General features: G+C 37.3%; 1 protein-coding gene across 2 annotated transcripts in view; it reads left to right on the forward strand.

The window, feature by feature from the left end:
* CSRNP3 (cysteine and serine rich nuclear protein 3) overlaps nt 1-20,467 on the forward strand; it is a 99,218-nt gene that overhangs the window by 24,038 nt on the left and 54,713 nt on the right. For both annotated transcript variants that reach the window (XM_072932195.1, XM_032749588.3), the window contains exon 2: nt 7,449-7,620. In XM_072932195.1, the coding sequence (XP_072788296.1) occupies nt 7,473-7,620 (148 nt within the window). In that variant the 5' untranslated portion in view covers nt 7,449-7,472. The remainder of the gene's footprint in view (nt 1-7,448; nt 7,621-20,467) is intronic.

Raw genomic sequence — 20,467 nt, forward strand, 5'->3', positions numbered from 1 at the left:
GATTTTAGGTGAAGGGATTTTAACTGATGAAATTTTGTCATGAATACTCAAAACTTAGAAGAGAAGTGCCCAATACCATGTCTTCAGTAGTGTTACCTAAAGACTATGGAAAGGACTTTGACAGGTGCTGCTAACACTTATATGGAGGTTAGGCATTATGAACCTGAGTTCGTGACTCAGCTTCAGGATGTCTTTCTCCTGAATCTCCTGTTTTCCTCTGGGAAGGAAAGCTTGCTGTAGCAAGCTTAGAAAATTGTTATAAATTAAATAAAAGCTCAAACAACTTTTGTGGAAAAATCTCATACTGACAGGAAGGCCCACTTGCTGAATTCTTCTGAATCCCTTTCTACCAGGTTGCACCTTCATTGCTGGAGACCTGAATGCTAAGATCCTGGCTTTCTGGTTGAACTAATTCTTCCTCTTACTCATTTTATTTTGTTTTCTGGGGAGCATGCTGAGAGAAAATTTAAGAAAACTAGCATAAAATTTTCTTCTGTTGGCTGAGTTATACAAGCATTTTGTTCAACTGTTGACATCAATTGATATAGCTAAGAATTAGAAGGCCGTTTCGCTGTTGTTGTCTGCAGGATTCTTGTGTTGAGTGAAGAAGAGGGGGATATTTGCATGCCTGGTTCTTGTAGGACCATGTGAAATCTTTTGGAAGACTAAAGGAGCCAGATCTATCAGCATCTGTACCGCTTTTAGATGCGAGAGGTGAGCATATGTCAGCATAGTTTCTGCATTTTAAATTCCTTGCCAGTGTAGCTAGGTGGCATGTGTTAGAGTGTACAACAATGTGTAGGCAGTCTAGAAGATTAGTGGATTAGTACTCAAGTGTGAAATCAGGAGTACTGTAAAGTGATGGTATAGAAGCTCTGCAAAGAGCAGACTTGGCAGGATTTGGCGTGCAATGCCAGAACACATTCCTTAGGTTGAATTGTGCAGTCTTATCCTGCAGGATTTACTTGGCGCTTTGCATTTAGCTAGACTGAAGCAAACGAGGAGAGAAAGACTTTACCTATTTTACATTTGTGTAAGTTGATCACTGCTGTAAGCAAAAATATATGAGTAAGATTATACTAATGGTATTCCCTGTGCCTATACAGTATAGTCTCTTAAGTGGAATTAGCTTGCTATGTGTTTGTAAATTTTACAGATTGTAGTACTGAAACTACCAGAGCCTACCTCTGGCAACTGGTGCTTATGATTAGAGCTGCCAAATACAGCAAAACATGTATTGCAAACATTAATTTGAATTCTGAACAGCTGTTTGATTCATGTTCGTGTACCTCTGTTGTTCACTGTTTGCAAGCATTCATGCAAATGGCTTTTTGTCTGCATTAATGCAGTTCCTAACGTGAATTGTCATTTTCACAAGCAAGTAATATTCTTTGTGTGAATGATGATGTCACTGTAGGTGCTTTTGGGTTTGACTACCCCTCCTCTCCCAAATTTAAAACTATCCGTTTCACAAAGAGCAGAATAATTCAGTGCATTGTATGAAGCCAGGCAACCACCTTGATTAGTTCGCAACCATCTCTGCTGCTGACATTTATTTAGCAGGTAAGAAAAATGTCTTTTAAAAAATGAAGCTTTGCAGGCTAAGAAAAAGACTTAAATTCAAAAAGAACATTAATCACAACAAATAACCCAAACATCTTGATTTGTGAGCATCAATATTCGTGATTTGACTGTGAAATTATTTGCCTAGTTTCCCTAGAATGTTACACTACTTGCTGACTGGCCAGTGAGTGGGAGTTGTTTGTGATGAGTACTTTGCAGTAATGTTTTATGTGTAACATCTGTTTTCTGCATTCTCCAGTTCAGTTTGTAGTCATTTGCATAGAAGTGTTTTATGTTCAAAAGTGAATCTGTATTGCTGCTACAGACTTTAAATTTTTCTGTACTTTCAGTTGATACATTTGAGACAAGGAAAATGCAGTGTGACAGATAGGACAGTTATTTATTTAATGCCCATATTTGATGTTTATTTTTGGTTCTATTTTCAGATAATAATTTTTATTCAGGTAGATTTTATCATGAAGTGTAATCAGATCTCAAATTAGTACAGAATAAGGTTTCATAAATAAACCAAATAAATAAGTAGTTGGATTTCTTATACCCTGTTCCCCAGCCCCCTCCACTTCAAATGCCAATGTGTTCTTGAGGTCTTTTTCCTCTTGAGTTTTCCATAGCTTTAGTCAATAACTGATTTCTGTAGTGAGGCTTTTCTTTAAATCATGAGGGTATATAATTTGAATATGGTTCTATTTTATTTTTTAATTTCTTTTTTTAATAGTTACTGCATATGGTACATGCTTGATGTTTATTTCTTCACAGGTATGCTCCATACTTGTTCAGTGTCCCAAATGATGGTGTCTGAGCTGTATACTATAGTAGTGAGTTTTGCAAATCATCTGTTTGAAAATTTTGGCTAGGTTGAAAAAATTGTTGGATTTGTCTTTGTGACTTTTCCTGGTTTTGCCTGGATAGAGTTAATTTTTGTCTTAGTAGCTGGGTCAGTGCTGTGTTTCTCAGAATCAGCATGAAAATGATATTGACAACACACTGTTGATTTGGTTGTTGCTAAGTGTGCTTGCTTCAAGTCAAGGACATTTCCGTGTCTTACCCTGTGCCAGTGAAGAACTTCACAAGGAGCTTGGGGGGCATGGCCAGGGCAGCTGCCAGACTGGCCAAAGGTATATTCTATAGCAGAGAATATCATGCCCAGTATACAAACTGTCCATGGTGTCCATGGGTGTCAATGAGACACTGAGGATATGGCAACTTAGGTTTTGTAGAACAAATTTGGCAGCATATGTTACCACAGTATCATAAGAAAAATTTTCTCCCTGGAGGACAGGTAATGAATGCACTGTCACCTGTCCACTCACTCAGTAATTCTAACATCTCTCTTTTTAGGCCTTTCACTGGGATCTGGGGATACTTGCTATCTAAAGAAGATATCTAAAGGTCTTCTGCAATGAGGTTGTTAACCAAGTTTCTCTAGAATTTCCAGCTTTTTTAGATACTAAAGAAAGTCAAACCAGCCAGGCTTTTTATGTTATTTTACTTTGTAGGTCCCAGATAGTACTGTGACAGTGTGAAATGTCTCTCCCACATTTACATGGAATTTTTATCTTCTAGTAATAACATATTGCCTCTGAATTTTTTAAATATCGGGTGCCTGCCAGGTATCTGGCGTCGTAGGAAGGCAAAGCCTGTTGTCATGGAGCTTTGAGGACTTGCTTCACCAGTCAGCATACCTGCAGCTGGAGAACTGGCTAAATTATCTCATTGTAGGAGTAGTTTCATCAGGGTGGAGGAAAACTAGGAAGTGAAGGAGTAGAAAATGGATGGGGGTGTTTTGGAGAGACACATCCTTCTCACAGCCCATAGCCACCACATGCTTTGCTGTGTCAAGTTGTCACTTTCTTGAAGAGTCCTTAACTGTGATAGGCAATTGTTATTTGACCTAGAGCTCATAGCAATGTGTCAGCTTATTTTCCTTGCTTTAGTACTGTTTCTTCTGTTTCCACTTTGTTTTACCTTGCTGTGGACTAATGCCACACGAGTACAGTGAGAAGGATGGTAGAGGATGATATATCATGTTGCTGTGCAAGGATTTTTTTGTTGTGAAGGATGTATCTACAAACAGGAAAGATTCCAGTGTCTGCTTGTTCCTCAGTTGTGTGAATTGGAAGAATGCTGCTCCCAATCAAGGTACTAGACAGCTGTTTAGCAGTCATCCAGAAAGGTTTGTTTCTAATGAACCTTTCAAGCCAGCTTGCACCTTTCTTAACCAAATGGGTAAGTATCATATAGTATATCTCTTTACTTGTAGCTGACAGTTATATTTCAGACTCTGAAGGCTGAACCTCACTGGTGCCTTAGTGGAAGTCCAAGAATATTCATTGACCATCCATTTGTGTCCAAAAGTGACATTTCCCTTATGATTCCTCCTATCAGTTATGGGATTTATTTATAGTTTTGCTTTATATTCATGTATTGAAAATTTGACTTGTATAAGTCTTTAGTGCCTTGTACCATTAGACCTGCCTCTATGGTCTTCTGTTCAAATGAGGTTGGGTTTGGATTTCTTTGTGACTGCAGTTGCTTCAGTTGATTCCCCAAAATCTGAATTTACCTATTCAATTGTAGTTATGGTACAGGACAAAGAAAAACGCAGTTGAATTCTCTGTCCTGGTTCTCCGATTGTGCACTTAGGGAGCTTTTAGTGATATGAATAACTTTGTGGCCTCATATCTGTTAGAAGTTTGACTGTTGCTTTTTCCTGATGGTCTCTGGCATATATCCGTGTCTTCCACTGGGATATATCACACACTTCCATAAACAGCATTGGGTTGTGTGTCGCATGCTGATTATGCCCTAGTTCCCAGAGATGTGGATCTTGCTCAGGTACTGCAGGATGTCTGTGTAAATAAGGCTATCAGATGGAACATGCCTTTGCACTACTGTGCAGATGTGCTTTTTTCTGAAGTATATTGGCTTATGGAGCGGCATCTGTTTATACAGATGTTATTCTGAAGGGATCTCCTGCTGATACATAGTGTGTACAAACAGCTTTAGACACTCTTTAATCTCTCGCTGTGGTAGCCAAGCTCTTGAGTAATGGAAGTGTCTCCTTTCCCCTATGTAACATATTCCTGGGGAGACTTGATTACAGAGAGATTAGAATCAACCGATCTCAAAAGTAGCAGCACCTAAATTTGATCACAACTACTTTGTTAAACAACCTTGTCGGTAATCTTCCTGGAAGAGATTCAGAACAAAAATCAGGCAACAGTCACACTAAATATATGTAATGGCTAGCTATACCTTCTTTGTGTTGTGGTGATAACTCAGGTTTTGCAGTGTCCTGTACCTCCTGTACCTTATCTTGATCAACTAGTCATGTAGAGCTAACCTATGTCATTTCCAGAAATCCGAAGACCCATTTGTTAAGGTTCATTATAGAGATTATCTTAATGAAATGGCTTTGCTGCTACCAGATTGTGGCGCTTGTTGCAAATGTAGGCTATGCTAAAACCAGACAAATGTAAAATCTTTTGGTGTAAAAAATATTTGTTCCTCCTACTTGGGAACAGTTGTGGCTGTTGACACTCTCCCTATGTGCAGCGACTTTACTGATGCACAAGATACCATTTAGTCATCCAGTTGCTGTGTGCTTTTACTGGTGGGAGACAAGTGTCTGACAAAAAGGCTTTTGTCTGGAAGTCATCTTAGGGTATGAAATGAGTTCTTGCTCTCTGACTGGCTGTGCACTCATGATGATCACAGATACTAGGTTCGCCTTGCAATGCAGTTATGACTTATGTCCTTTGGACCTGCAACTTCATGACTCCTGTAGCCACAATTTCAGTGGGTGCACACATGGATTTGTCTGAGGTCTCGCTTGTACGATAAACTCTTTGTCAGCTCATTTCTCACTCTCTTCACTGAGATGTTTGAATGTAAGCATTTTCTTTCTCACACTCCAGCTGCTTCTTTACCCTCTTCTACAGTCAAGCTATAATCCTGTGGATTTGATATTGCAGGCTGTTGCCATGGAAATAATGGTGATTTCACAATTTCAGTGCTGTAAGCACTGCAGGAGACAATGGAAAAGGTGGTTGGCAAGAGATATAGTGAGGATATGGGGGACAATTCAGAGGAGTTGTTTTTAAACCTGTACTTGGGGGCTGATTTTTTATATTTGTGGGGTTTCAGTGTGTGTGTGTTTAGTTCTTTAATCTCTTTCCATTTTTTCATTTTTGTAAATGTGTTTTTATTAGAGGTTGGTTCATAAAAATGCATTCGTACATTTTTGCAAAGATTATTACAAAGGGATGCTAAATTCTCCTTTCCATGTCTGCAGAATAAAAATGCTTTCTTTGCAGTTTATAGTAATTCATTTTTGGACAAAAGGGCAAAGGTTGAGATCTAAGCAACTTCTGTTTGAGTCATACATTTAGCCTGAAGAAATCTGTTTCAGGAAAACATTTTTTTTTCATAAATAGTACAACAAGCTGAGAACATCATGGTGAGCATATGTATTTAAATCCGTCTGTGTGACTGACTGTATGAAGCCCTAATATATTTGTTATTTAATTTTTGGTGTGCTCTGCATGCAAACAAGTTTGGTGCTGAAGATCATCTTGTGCAGCATCTGTTCTTAGCATTGTGTCAGGATTCCACATCTATACTGAAATCTTTTCTCTAAATTAGACACATCCATAAAGGTGGAGTGAAGCTTACTGGAAGAAATAACTATGTTATAAAATGAATTGAATTGGCAGCTTAACAAGCTGAAGGCAAGTGGCATCAGATGAGAATTTTTGATACTAAAAGCTTAAAAGCATCAAACATCAGCCTTTTTTCCCCAGCTATTTACAGCAGCATTTCACTGATTAGCATAGTCAGAGAGTAGATATTATCTGTAACTTTTAACTTGAGATCTTAGAATTAATTTTCAGTCTGCAGTAGGAATTAATCAGTAATGAGTGTGATAGTAACCAATTTTTTAATTAAAGACAGAGGAAAAATCGTTTCTACTGATCAGATATGTTAAAAATATCTTAAAATTCCTTTAAAAATATTTCGATCTTTTTCTGCTTGATATTCCATAAATGGAGATACAAAGATCAGCTGTTATATAGGAAAGAGAAGCAATAAGGAATGTTCAACATGACTCTGGCTTCGTTGGGCAATGTGATTAGAAAGTCAGGTTCTAAGGATGGACCCAGCCCTTTGATGCTCATGTGAATGGAAATAATCTACTTTTGTGCCAATACTAATCTGAATTTCGAAAATTTTAGGCAAGAGACTTCTGAATAAATGAAAATGACAAAATGAGCCAGAACTGTTTACACAGGGCCTGACCTGGAAAGATGAGAAGGGTCTCATACAGCTCTCAAATCTAATTGCAATTGCAGGCATTTGTTAGTACGGAGAATTACATAAATCAGACCTTTAAAATAAATCAAAAGAAAGAATGAGTTTTTTTCTAAACTATATTTATTGCAAAACCATTTTTGTAATAAAATATAATGTAATGTTTCTTGGTGCCAAGTAACTTTTTAATTGTTATATAAAGGTCCATTTTTGATGAATTACATTGGAGTATTATGCTTGACCTAAATTTGCTGTATGGCTGAATATATATATATTTATGTATGAGATTGGCTGTGGAATTGTCTGCATTGGTAGAATACAGGTAACATTTACCTTCTGTCTTAAAGTCAGTGAGATAATAAATATACTGATGATGGGTTGTGGGTTTTTTGATTCCTTCTTGGAAAATTTGTTTAAAACTCTTAGTTAAGGAGCCATTTAGCTGCAGGTGGTAGTATCTGACTGATAGGTGAAGTCTTTAATGATAAATATATTGGCAGACCTGCACAGTAGGCATGTGTTTCAGTGCCTCATTGCCTCTGTTCCTGTTACAGGTGCATGGTGACAGCATCGCAGCAATGAGTGGAATTTTAAAGAGGAAGTTTGAAGAAGTTGGTGGAACCTCACCTTGTTCATGTGTGTGGGAATCAGATGATGATGTTTCTAGCAGTGAAAGTGCTGACAGTGGAAGTAATGTCCATCCATCTGCTTCTAATAATTTTACTCGTAAGTACTAAAGGGGTGTGTAAAGCATGGTACTGTGTCTTATACAAGGTGAGAAAGGTTCATTTTACTTGTCAGAAATACAGTGAAAGCTTTCTGCTTTTTGTTTGAGGTATTTTATCTGTTTTATTACATTTAAATGCTGGCACTGTGAGGAAGTACTTATTTTTGAAAAAAAAGAACTATTTCCTCTGGTAATTGTTTCTGTGAAAATTTTTATGTCAGAGTGAATTTCAGAGGAAAGTCCATGTTTGTGCTCTATTATTCACATCTAGTTAGTATGACATGTTTTAAGTATATAGAAGAATGTCTTCCATTTCAAATGATGATTTGGGAGAAGGGGGAATATTGGCAGTAACTAATTTGGAAGTCAGTGCCTCTGCTTGGCATTGTGTGTTCAGAGTTGGGAGTGGTGCACAACGGTCTGTGATAGAATCTGATCAGTCATCCTTTCACCTAAGCCAATGCAGCCATACAGCTGTCAGTCATTTTCTTTCACTCATTACAGGGGTAAACAGAGGAACAAAACTGTAATTCTGCCTGAGAGAGTATTTATAATATAGTTACAGTACAGTTTTATATAGGAAGAATGGGTTTATTGGGAAGAGCGCTGTAACACATTGCTTCTTACTTAAGATTTCTCAGAGACTCTGGAATTTCTCATGTTCTATTAGAACACATACCTTTACAACCAGATTCTGATAGTAGTGGTTTTCAGATTCCTGTCTACTGTTGTGGTTATTTTCTATTAGTCATCAGCTTCTGTAAAACTGAAATGCCAAATTTATTGACAATCAGAAATCTCTTAGATGTAAAATGGAAACCAGTAAGAATATTTGCAAATAAAGATTTTTTTTTTTTCTGTGAGAAAGCTGTAGGATTTGGTTGCATAATGTTTGATTATGGAGCAAAACAAGAAAATGCACCTTGCTATTTCAGACAAGTGTCTTCTCACTACTGTATACCATATACAAAACAGGAGGCTTTCAGAATATGTAAGATATTTGTTCTAGCCTCATATGAGTTCCGTGTAAAATTCTTACCCCCTCAGCCCACCTCATGAAATAATGTGTTTATTTGGTACACATACTCCATGAAGTCTGGTCTTATACTGTGTGCCCAAAGCCATTCTGCTGTTCAAAAACATCTAAAAATATTAATATAAATTCTTCCCGTTCTTATTTATCAATACATGTGCAGATTAATTTCTTCTCTAAGGGACTGCTGAGACACACAAAAGCAATCTAAAAAAGCGTCTATTATGTCATGAGTTCCAGCAAACCATGTCAGTAGAGAGTAAGTCTTTGTGATTGTAAAATGTTATAACAGTATTTTATAAGCTGCATGTAGATTAAGACTGTTCTTAATAACTAATACTCAATATTATACAATTATATTTTTATTTATTTTCCTGTGGTAGCCTGTCCTATACAAAAATAAATGTTGTGTATATCCAAATCAATTAAATGATTGAAGCAGCCTTATCTTGATTTTCTTTTCCTCAGTGGCAGCTATGAAAATGAATGTGCCTTTTTCAGAATTAAAGATAGAAGTCTGCATGCATGTGTACATGTGTGCATATGTTTATAGTGTGAGAAAAGCATAATTATATAAGTGCATGTGCTTTTCAAGTGACACATATGTACATGTGCTTGTGTACATATGTATGCACATGTGCACTAATTGTGCTAATAGCATACAGAAGTCTTGAGTGATAATTTAAATGTTAAGTCTATGACAGAATGCCATAGAACTGAAGAGTGAGAAGCTACAGAGTTTTATACATATTTTTGACTGGGGTCCCAACTATGGTAACAGAATAAATATATTTATTTACTTAGAAATAATATAATTTATTGTGTGAATCGGGTACTCTTCTACTAAGAATCCTGCAGTATAATGCAGTAAACAAATAAGTCATGCTGTTCTTTTTAAGGAGATTTGAATTGTGCTTTTTTTTTTCTTTGTTCCTTTGTAAAAAAGTTTATTATTTCATTCATGGGTTGTTTGCTGGTTATTTTACTGGAATCAGGATTTCACTTTGGTTTTAATTCCTAACTCACTGTTAGGGAAGTTAACAGACAAATTTTGCTGTCTCAGACTTTATCTTAGGTGCAGCTGGAAAGTTTCTCTGTGTATATGTCAGTTAAACTTCAGTAGGCTGCTGAAGCATGTTACACACCAAGTATGCTCACCCTACCATTAAATGTAATCCTTAAGCACGGTGGGAATGGGGGCGTGGTGTGAGCATCTGAAGTTGTTTAGCAGGTCTGGAAACTCCTAGATGGTATCATGAGAAAACAGAGTTTATTTAAGGAAATTTTAGGAAAGCATAGGGAATCCAAGTACCTGTTTGCTCTCTATATGTGTACCTAGTTATCTTGAAAGAATAAATTAAAGGTTCAGAGGGACAATATGTCAGAAGAAACCAGCTGAAAAAAAAAAAGAACTCCCTTAAATTTCTCCATACAACTTAATTCAAGGCTTCTGCGATGGTTATTTTATGATCTGAGTACTTCCACATCACTGCTTTTCATGTTGCTTGTAGTTCACCTACAGTGAAGCCAGTCCAGTAATATTCCTGTGCATTATGACTATTTTCTTTTCAGCAAGGTAATCTCTGCTTGAAGGGCAAGTATTTGCAGTAAGGCAGCCCTGTCACTGAGTCATTACGAAGTGTCAAGTGGTTCCAATAAAAGACAGGAAGAACCCTGGAATTGAAATTGGTCTATGATTTAGCTCTTGGTTATGGAGAGGGGAAGACTCTTGTAGCCTGTCTTAGTCAGGAGTAGAATTATATTTTACAGAGTTTCATATCATAGGGAAAAAGCCCTATGTGTGGGTCAGAGGCCTGCAGATAGAAGTCTTTCTGAACAGCATTTTAAGAGGCAGAAACTAATGGCAACATAGGTTATTAAAATGGTTTGTGTCAGCTTAAAAATACCAAAAATGAGATCTCCGGAATGCTGAGAACATTGATCAAAAGCCCCTCCAGGCTATCTAAGATGTGTGATCAGAGAAATTCAATCACCTTACAGGATAAGCGTACACTGAGGATTTTGAGAAGAGTCTGTTTGCTGTTAATGTAGCCAGTGTGTAGAGCAGGAGTGATAAATGCTATTACTTTCCAGACTCTGAACAGATTATTAAAAACAATAATAATACCTATTGTTATAATATTCTTTGTTAGATTTGGGAAACTTGTTGACTTCCTGGTTAAATTCATAGAAATATTTCTAGCACAAAAACCTGAGCCTGCAGACATTTTCCATTGCTCTGTTATGTCATGACTGACTTCAGTTTTTACAGTTTCTATGACAACTGTGATTTTTTGATTGGTAAAGAATCAAGCACTAAAGGATTTTTTGGAGCTGTGAAGTATTTTTCCATCAAAGGAGTAGAGTGAAAATATCAAGATGCTTTTCACTAATCAGTATTGAAATTGAATTGCTGTCTAAATGTGGGTACCTGTTTGTGGCAAGCTCCACATACACTCATTTTTCAAACAGAATAGATGAGAAAATAGCCCTGTTACAGCTGCCAAATAATTATCTGGAAAATTAATGATAATTTATGCTTACAATTTAAGACATTCTTATTTTTCAAATCATGTAGGTATTGACATTCCTAGGTTAACCCTTAAAGAAAGGTACTTATCAAGACATGGTTCAAAGCAACACAACTGGATTATTTTCTGAGATTCTTAGGCAATTTTTGTGAGTCATCAGCAAAATGGTACTTAGGAACTAATGATGAAATTACATTAGATGGGAGTGAAAAAAAAAAAAGAGATTAACAGAATGCACAGGTGAACAATTTGTGGTTACTGGGGAAATACAGAGAGGAGCTAATAAAGAGTTCATCAGGGTGGGGAGAGAGCTTGTGGACTATGTCATGTGTGAAGGAAAAGAGAGAAGGAGGTTCCCCAAGATGAGGAGCTTGACAAGCAACAGGGTGTTTTTCAGTAAGAGCAGGAAAGCAGTGGTAACAGATTTTACTTGGTAAATATGTCAGCTTGCAGAAAGGGCTACAGATTGGCTGGCTCAAAACTGGGAAAAGGAGGGGGGCTAATGAACAGAATGAGAACGAACCAGCTTATAAAGATCAAAGGAATTTAATGCTCCGGGAGTTTGCAAATTCTTAGTCATTGAAAGTGACTCATCCTCTTTCACTACATTGATGTATATGGAACATATTTTAAAAAAAAAATTGAAAATTACTGGGAAATGTTGATTTTGATTCTACAGCACATCTGTATCTGTGCTGCATTTATTAGAGAAAAGCACCTTGCACTCAGAACATATGTATGAGGCCTGGTCTGTATTCAGGAGTGTGCACTGTCAGCAGGTCTGGAACCATCTTTTGCCAGCAAATCTTAGTTCAGAATGATGCTAACACAATGTATGGGATTATATTTGCTGATCCAGTATTGTCTGTGAGATTGGATAAAAATTAAACATGATGGTTAGATATTGTCCTTGATTTGTTCTACAGAATTAAAATTATACCAGTTCATATCTTAGCATATGGTTTTAGACTTTTTATAGCAGTTGCTGTCTCTAGATGCTATTAAAATATGCAAAATAATTTTAATAACTTTACAGTCTCATTTATAAAGTCAAAGAATATGAAGTTTCTTTTTTCTCTCACTGGTGATGTATGTAATTTTAGAAATACAAAATCATGATGACCATGGCTTTTTTGACAAAGAGGGATGAATGGGCCTAAGTTCACAGATTTTCAAATTATTTCAGAAGTTTTTCTTTTTGACTAACTTCCAGCTTGAGCTAGTCTCAGATAAAATTCTTCTCTGGAGAAATGATAAGATTGGGAAGTAGGTGAGTTTTATTTTAGTGAAGACTTGCTCCATGGTCTTTGTCAAATAAGATCAGAATTTTAAAATGTGTTTCTAAGGGTAAAAAAGCCTGAAGATGTCTTGGGTACTAAAAGTAGCTGTCCCTTTTTTCAGGTACAAGGAAGCATTATGACAACATTTGGATACCAGTGAAAGCTGTAGTTGGCCTGATACCATTACAGTAGCTTCTGTAGGGAAATAATTGGTGAATCAAATCTCAAAGAAGGGGAAAATGGATTTTTCTGTTACCAGTTTATAACTATGAATAGATTCATTTTTGTCTGAAAAAAAGTTTCATGCTTGCTTTCTCCTGACTGCTGTATCCTAATGCTCACTTTTATTCCTAGTGAGAGTCCCAGCGGCCTTCAGCAGCTTTCTTTGAATTGCTTTATGTGCTCTTACAAAGTAAATGAAGCCTCAGAAAGATTATTGCCATATCCTCTCTCCTCATCTAGTGCTGTGATCAGTACATATCCTTCACTTCATACTAGTTTACAATGTTTCCTACCAGTCTGTGTAAAGATGGTTTTAAAGATATCTTGAAATTTAAAGCCAAGATAGATTCCATGCTTTTGACAGAGTATGTGGTCTTAATGACCAGGTTGGATAGGGGATACCCTGAGCAACCTCATCCTCATGGGAGGCATCCCTGCCTGGGGGTGGGAGGTTGGAACTAGAGGGTCTTTAAGACCCCTTCCAAACCAAACTATTCTGTGGCTGTGCATTACAGTGACCTTTATAATTAATTTCAGGCTGTAGCACTCTCAATACACATGCCACTGAGCAGTGTTTTCTCCTTACTGACCATTGCTCCTCTGTTCTTTGATCTGATTTAGCCAAGCACTAATTTAGCAGTAGGGATGACTGAGGGGAGTTAACTCCAATGTAACAGCACAGATACTATTGGTAGTGGATCTTCTAAAGGAAGTTGCTTCCAGGGGCTTCTGCCAGCTCAAAGGTTTTTTCTCTATCAGTTGATACAGCTGTTGTTTGTATGAACATGCTGAGCTTAAGTCTCTAATAGGGAACTGTGAACAACCTTCTCTGGGGTTTGGCTTGGTTGGTCTTTTTGTGTTTTTTTTAAATAGACTAGCAGTTCTGCTTGCAAAGCAGAGTTAACAAGCAGATGAACTTATTATTTTATCTTGGTGCTTCATAATGAAACCATTCTAATGTTTACAAGAAAGATGCAACTCTATTTTATCTCTATTTGCAGACTTACCAGCCTTCAGTGGTTGAGTTTTATATTCTTATTTTTCTTACATCATTTGCATTGTACTAGGACTTTTGACTCTACTGGGGACCTGGACTTCCTTAAGATGAAAGCTTGTATATGTATACAGAAAATACAGACTGCTTCTCTCCAGTATAAGACAACCACATATAGTAAATGCATGTAGTTGATGTCTTATAAACTGCAGGGAGAAATGAATCCATGGAAATTACTGACCCATGGGCAAAGATTTCAAGAATTTTGACTGAAACATTAGGGAAAAAGGAAACTATTCTGCTTGTTGGAGATGGAATTGACTTCTTCATTTTTTCTTCCTCTGTACACCAGCCCCATCTCCCATGTGTGTTTTAGTCTTACCTGGTGCTCAGGGCAGTCCCCTGGTGTGCGCTGAGTGTGAAGGTGTATTGAAGGTCCTGATCCTTACAGGAATATAAAGAAATTGAACATCAATCCTCTTCCTCCTACAAAATACTGTAGTGATGCAGTTAGGAGACTATAAACAAGATATAATTTCTTTGGAATTTGCCAATTCAGTGACTTGAAAACAGTTACATTAATTGTTTGATTGTAAAGCTTTCATGAGCTGTCTCTGTTCTGTGGGGGTTTGTCTGTTTGGCTTCCCAGGAGTCTTGCTGTGGTGTCTTGTGTTTATCTACCTGTTCATCTGTCTGTTTAGAGCTTTTGAGAATTTAAAGGAAGTGAGGGGATGTGATTCTTCACAGATGGTATTCAGCAATTTGATCATCATTATTTTGTCCACTTAATATGCAGCATTTTTGGTGTTCTGACTGTGACTACTGATGCTACCCTACCACAATGTATGCCTTAGTGCTAATAGCATTAAGGCATATGGGCAGCATCCAGTCCTCAAAGTTTATATTTCAGAGTTTTTATAATACCTGTTGCAAAAAAACCCTCAAAAAACCCCAAAAACCAAAATCCTACCAAGCAAAAAGAAAAAACCAAAGCAAGCAAACAAACAAACAGAAAAACCAAACAAGAAAAGGAGAGAAGATAAGCAGCTCATTAGTCTGAACTTACGTAATAGTGATATGACTGTTCTGAAGGGGAAAACCAGTTAGCAGTTATCAAGGACATTGGCTTGTCGTCCTGTTATTTCCCAGTTCACTATCAAAGCCAATTAAGACTCTTTTTGTAATGTGGAGTCTTTTGTATTTTAATGAATTCATCATCAACTATGTATGCCCCAGAGTAATAGTGGTGAGAAAGGGAGCTTCACCATCAAAGTGATTGAAGATTCAATGACTTCATCCCAAGTGAGGCTTCAGCTGTTATTATCTTTGGCTCCAGCCTTGTCACATGATTCGTTTTCTCTGGGTGCTTGTGTGCAAAATAATAATGTGCCAGGCCATTAACCCCCACTTGGAGTGAAGGTACTGAATACACTGTGGCAGGACTTGCTGTGAAGCTTAACTTAATGTTAGTGCTTGTTGAATTTCTGAGTTGCTGATGTTTAGTGAATTGCTCTGTATAAATGTTTTTTGTATTTGCAACTTCTTGTAAAGTTGTTTTTCTCCATTTTGGAAACATCAGGCTTTAGATACAGACAAGGAACAGTTTCTCAGTACTGAAAAGTAGGTTTTGTTTGTTGTCAGCTTGTTGTCTGAGTATTTTATTTAGACAAGGATATTAGGAGATGCTTTTGAAAATGTTTAAGCGGGAGTTTTGTTTGCAACTAATCTAATGTCAATTCCAAACTCTTTCTTATTTTAATTGAGGTATGACTGCTAGCAAAGAAAGCAGCCGTAGGCAGTGGTCATCTGTAGAGCAGTGGTTACTATAGCAACCATAGGTGACCTACATTTTACCAAAAAGTGATCATATGTCTTTTTTTTTTTTTTAATGGAGCATACCCGTTGACTTCTATTACTATTTTTCATCTTTCACACATTGTTTTACTTAAATAGTATTCTTAGTTTTGCGTGATTAGGGTGAAATGGACATAAAAAGTTTTGGAGCAGAGATACCATTTCATTACACTACTATTTAAAATCAGTAGAAATTTTTACCTTTGCTGTCATGCCCAATTGTATGTTCTTAGGAAGAAGGCAACACAATCTAAGTAGTTACAGTTGCATTAAAATAATGTATTATTTGTATGCCTACCAGTTTATGGTTTATAATAGCTTGCAGTGGAAAGACTTGTTGTGAATTTATCTATTTCACTAACATTACAAGTTAGTAGGCTACAATATGAATAAAGCTGCCCACACTTTGGACTTCGAATAAGCATAAAAAATGCTTTTGGCTGTAGTAAATTCATCTTGTCATTGCTTTTAAGGAAGTGAGAATTTTCTTAAAAAATGAAACTAATCTGCAGATAGACAGAAGAGCTAGGAGAGATGACAAAACATGACATTTCAGATAAAAATGAGCTGGCATTTTAAAGATACATTTCCCACAATAAGATTAACACAGAAGAGGAGGTGCTGGGTCACAGCATGTGCCCAAGGAAGGCATTAAATGTTGTGATTTGTCTAGAATTTTGGCTTGCAGATGAGACAGGCCTGGATTTTCATAACATTTGGTTAAAATGGGTTCTTCAAGAAAGGATTTACTTGTTTCTTTTTTATTATTTTTTCTAATTGGGGTGACTTCGGTAGTCTTTAGATAAATGAAGTGTATTACTTTGAGTTGTTTATTGTGCTTTGTAGTGTGAAGGAATCTTTAGTTTCATATAAATGAAGAACATAGAAATTGACAATAGAGGCTTTTGAGACCAAATTTTGTTTTTCATAATTTAATGGATTACCTGCTAATTACAAAAACCCTGTCATAGCCATGAGATATCATGGCATTTTGTGGGACTACTAAGGGCTGAGGTGAATCTATTCAGATCCATATTTTGCAGCCCTTCTTCACTGTTCCCATGTGCAACATCATATGTATCCTGCAGCTGATAATGGAACCACATCCCTGTGTCTCATGTATTTTCCATTTTCTCCTCTCTGCCCATGTGTCTTTTGTAGCCTGTTTATTGCTTTGAGGTTTATACAGCCCACTCAGGTTCATCCATACTGCATGGCATGCTTTGCACCAGCACTTCAGTCATGTGTTATTATATTAGCTATAGACTCATTTGTTTGCATATCTCAGAAAAAAAAAGTTTTTTGTTTGTTACCTTCTTTCCTGCTTCAGAAAAGTGGAGTTATATGCTCTATGTCCATCTGTGTACACTCTGATACATGCAAACAGCAGCAGCAGTTGGCATTTTTAAGTAGTATTGGCAAGAAATATTAATTACTCGTGTGAAACAACCACTACTAAATGCTTTTGGGAATTGATGTAGTTTAATAATGCCGAATTTAATTGTCACCTACACTTCCTGCGTAATGATCAAAAACTTCTTTTCCACAAATCATTTTGGTCCTAAAAATTCTTACGTATCCCTTAAGTAGAATGTCACAAAAGCAGGGCTGTCATTGCAGCTCTGTTTCTCAAGATCATAGCTAAGACAATAGGTAAGAGCTCTATGCCCAGAGAATTATGGTCTATGCTGAAGGAGGACATGAAAATCACCAGAGGACTAACTGGAGTCTGTACCAAAGCTAAGACCAACTAAGTTAGGATTCCTACATTATTTTAAAGCCAGATCACAGGTTGGGGGCTGAAGGGACACTGTGCTGGTTTTGGCTGGGGTAGAGGTGTTTTTCTGCACAGTGCTGGTAGGGGCTGTGTTGTGGGTTTGTGCTGCACACAGGTTGATAATTCAGAGATGTTTTGTTATTGCTGAGCAGGGCTTGCACTGAGCCAAGGCCCTTTCTGCTCCTTGTATGGCCACACTGGAGAGGGGCTGGGGGTGCCTGGGAGGCACAGCTGGGACAGGGGACCCCAAGTGACCAAAGGGACATTCCAGACCACATGGCATCCTGCTCAGCATGGAAAGAGAGGGGAAAAAAACAGGAAAGAGGGAGGACATCTGGAGTACTTTGTCTTCCCAAGTAACCTTGCCCTTGATAGGGCCTTGCTCTCTTGGAGGTAACTGAGGCTGCCTATCCATGGGAAGCAGTGAATTAATTCCTTCTTTTGCTCTGTTTGCAGGTGTGGTCTTTGCTTTCCCTATTAAACCCATGAGATTTCCAGTTTTTACCTTTCGATTCTCTGCACAGTCCTGCTGGTGGGGCAGTGGGAAAGTGGCTGCCCAAGGCTTGGGTGCAGGCTGGGGTTAAACCCTGACACAAACAGGCATCTCTAATGGCAAAGCTACTGTCACTGCCTTGTGCCATCCCCCCCTTCTCTTCATATGATGACCACAATTTTGCAGTATGGATTAAATGTTCAGGTTTTTTTAGTTTTGCTTTTCCAAAAACTATATCCAAAAATATATTTTAGAAAGATATCCAACCTCACTTTAAGGACTTCAACAGATGGCAAGTCTGTCACCTGCCATGGTAAGCAGGATTAATGTTTAATTGTCCTTGCAATTACTGAATTTTGCCCTGCTCAGTGAAATACAGGAAGGTTTTCAGACTCCCTGTTGTGTCAGAGCAGGAGTACCTCACGTGTACCAGAAATCAAATGTGCATACTGGCAGTTTGAGCATCTATTTTTTATATATCAATATGCTCTTCTGAATTTTTTCACCCTAATATGGTAACTGGGTTTCATTGCAAACAAACAGAATTTTCTGTTTATTCTGTGAGTTTGCATATGGCATCACATCATTTTTGATAGAAATTCTAAGACTTTGGTGATATAATTTTAACAGTAATGAGGCATAAATTTCATTTTTAAAAGGACATACTAAGGAAATGTCTAAAGACTGAAAACATTATTTCTGAGGTCTAAAAATCTCCTAAGAGAAACTGGCGTTCTTGGAGATCGCAAGGTCAGTAGTGCAGTAGTAGTTATTCATGTGCATATATCTCTACAATTATACAAGTCCAGTTTCATTTTGTACCATTTGATGGTACAAAACATGATGCTATATTTTACATCTCTGCAGGGATTTTGATTAGCACTTTTGGAAGAACGTAGCTAAAAACCCCCAGTTTTCCAGCTGCACCTTTGTGTTTAAAAACGCTTAAAATTCATCCTGAAGCCTATTGTAAGATGACAAACCCAATTTTGAAGAAAAATGTTTAACCCATATCACATGTAAGAGGAAGGAATTGCTAGCCAACTTCAATTCTGCTTTAGGTTTGTTTGGTTTTTTGTTGGACTTTTCTTTTTGTTTATTTTGAATATCCAAACACAAGGTCCTTGTCTACCATTTATCTTTACCACAATCTCTGGCTAACAACAAAGGGGGGGAAAAATTACCACCACAGCAAAACAAACAATCTCCCAGACAAAAAAACAAACCAAAACCCTTCTACAGGTCTTGAAATGACTCTGCATTCACAAGGTCTGAAGAGTGATGAGGATGAAAAATTTACATGTTCAAATCTCAATCCATTCTTTTAAAATGGGGAGAGTGGAGAGACAGCATAAATCACTAATCCAATTGTGCTAGAACAGCTGCCCAGATACAGCAACCGTGAAATCTGTGCTAGCAACCTGATTAAGTTGTTTTTTAACCACTGTGTCATCTAACTTAGCTCTGTGTGCAGTGTGAGGGTATCCGGATTCAGTGGCTGCTGTAAGACATTTTAGCTCTTGGGGATGAAGCCTGATGAGAGTTCCTGCACAAATGCAGTGTTTGCAGCCTCTCCAGTGGTGCTAGCGTGGGGCTGGATTGTGCACTTGGCGTAGGAGAGATGTGAGACATGCAGAAATTTACCAGAGGCTATACATTTCTGAAGGGGACAATCACCACTATCACAAATGCAACAGTTTTCCCATGTCAGGATCTATAAAACTGCAGGACAGCTGAACAGAGGATATTTCAGGAACAAATGATGGCATAGTCTTATTTTTGAAAAGGACATAATTTAATTTTATGTGATGGTTGCCTGCATTTTAATGCATAGCATAATAAGGCCTGAACCCTTTGTCTGAGGTCAGCCTATCTACTAGTGTCTTCTTTTAGGAGTGGTTAAGCATATAAAGGAAAAATTCTTCTCTTCCCATAAATACTTTCCAATGGTTAAGTTCAAGAGCTTTTAATTAGAAATCGCAATATATGAGAACTTGAAAGATTTCTGTGAGTATAAATTCCCTCATAGCACTTTTTTACCTAGAAATTAGAAATCCAGAATAAAAAGATAAGAAGATGTGTCCTATGTTGCAATTGCTGTAAAATTTATGTTGTAGTACTTGGGGTTTGTGTTATAAGTTATGGCCTGTGTTTCCTTTCTGAGAGTTTTGCTCAGGTGCCAGTAATAGCTAAAATTAAATAAATAACTATTTACTGGTGATGACAAAATCCACTATCCAGAGAGCAAAATTAATTTGTAAGTTTGTACTTCTTATGATGTAAGTTATAGAATACATGACTTGCCCATTTCAGGGCTGGGAGACAGTTTAAAAACCCAAAGTAATTCCACTGGAGAAGGTATGTAATATGTAAAGAATAAGCACTTTGATAGTATCTCTACCCTTTTGTCTGGTAAGACACAGATTTCGTTGATAGTATGATGTAGTGTTTGAAATGTGACACAGGGAATTCAGAGACTTCTATCCTCTAGAGTTTCCTTCCTTTGGGAATTTGAAGAATTCATTAAATAAATCTGGCCAGAGGAGATTAAAGCCCTCTTTCAGAAAGGTGCTTAAGTTGGATTCATGGTTAATCAAAATAATTGTGCTGGAACCATTGGTTTCTAATACTTGTTCTCATTCAAATGGGGCCTTAAAAAATC

This window comes from Taeniopygia guttata, chromosome 7, assembly GCF_048771995.1.
Source record: "Taeniopygia guttata chromosome 7, bTaeGut7.mat, whole genome shotgun sequence".
NCBI lineage: Eukaryota > Metazoa > Chordata > Aves > Passeriformes > Estrildidae > Taeniopygia > Taeniopygia guttata.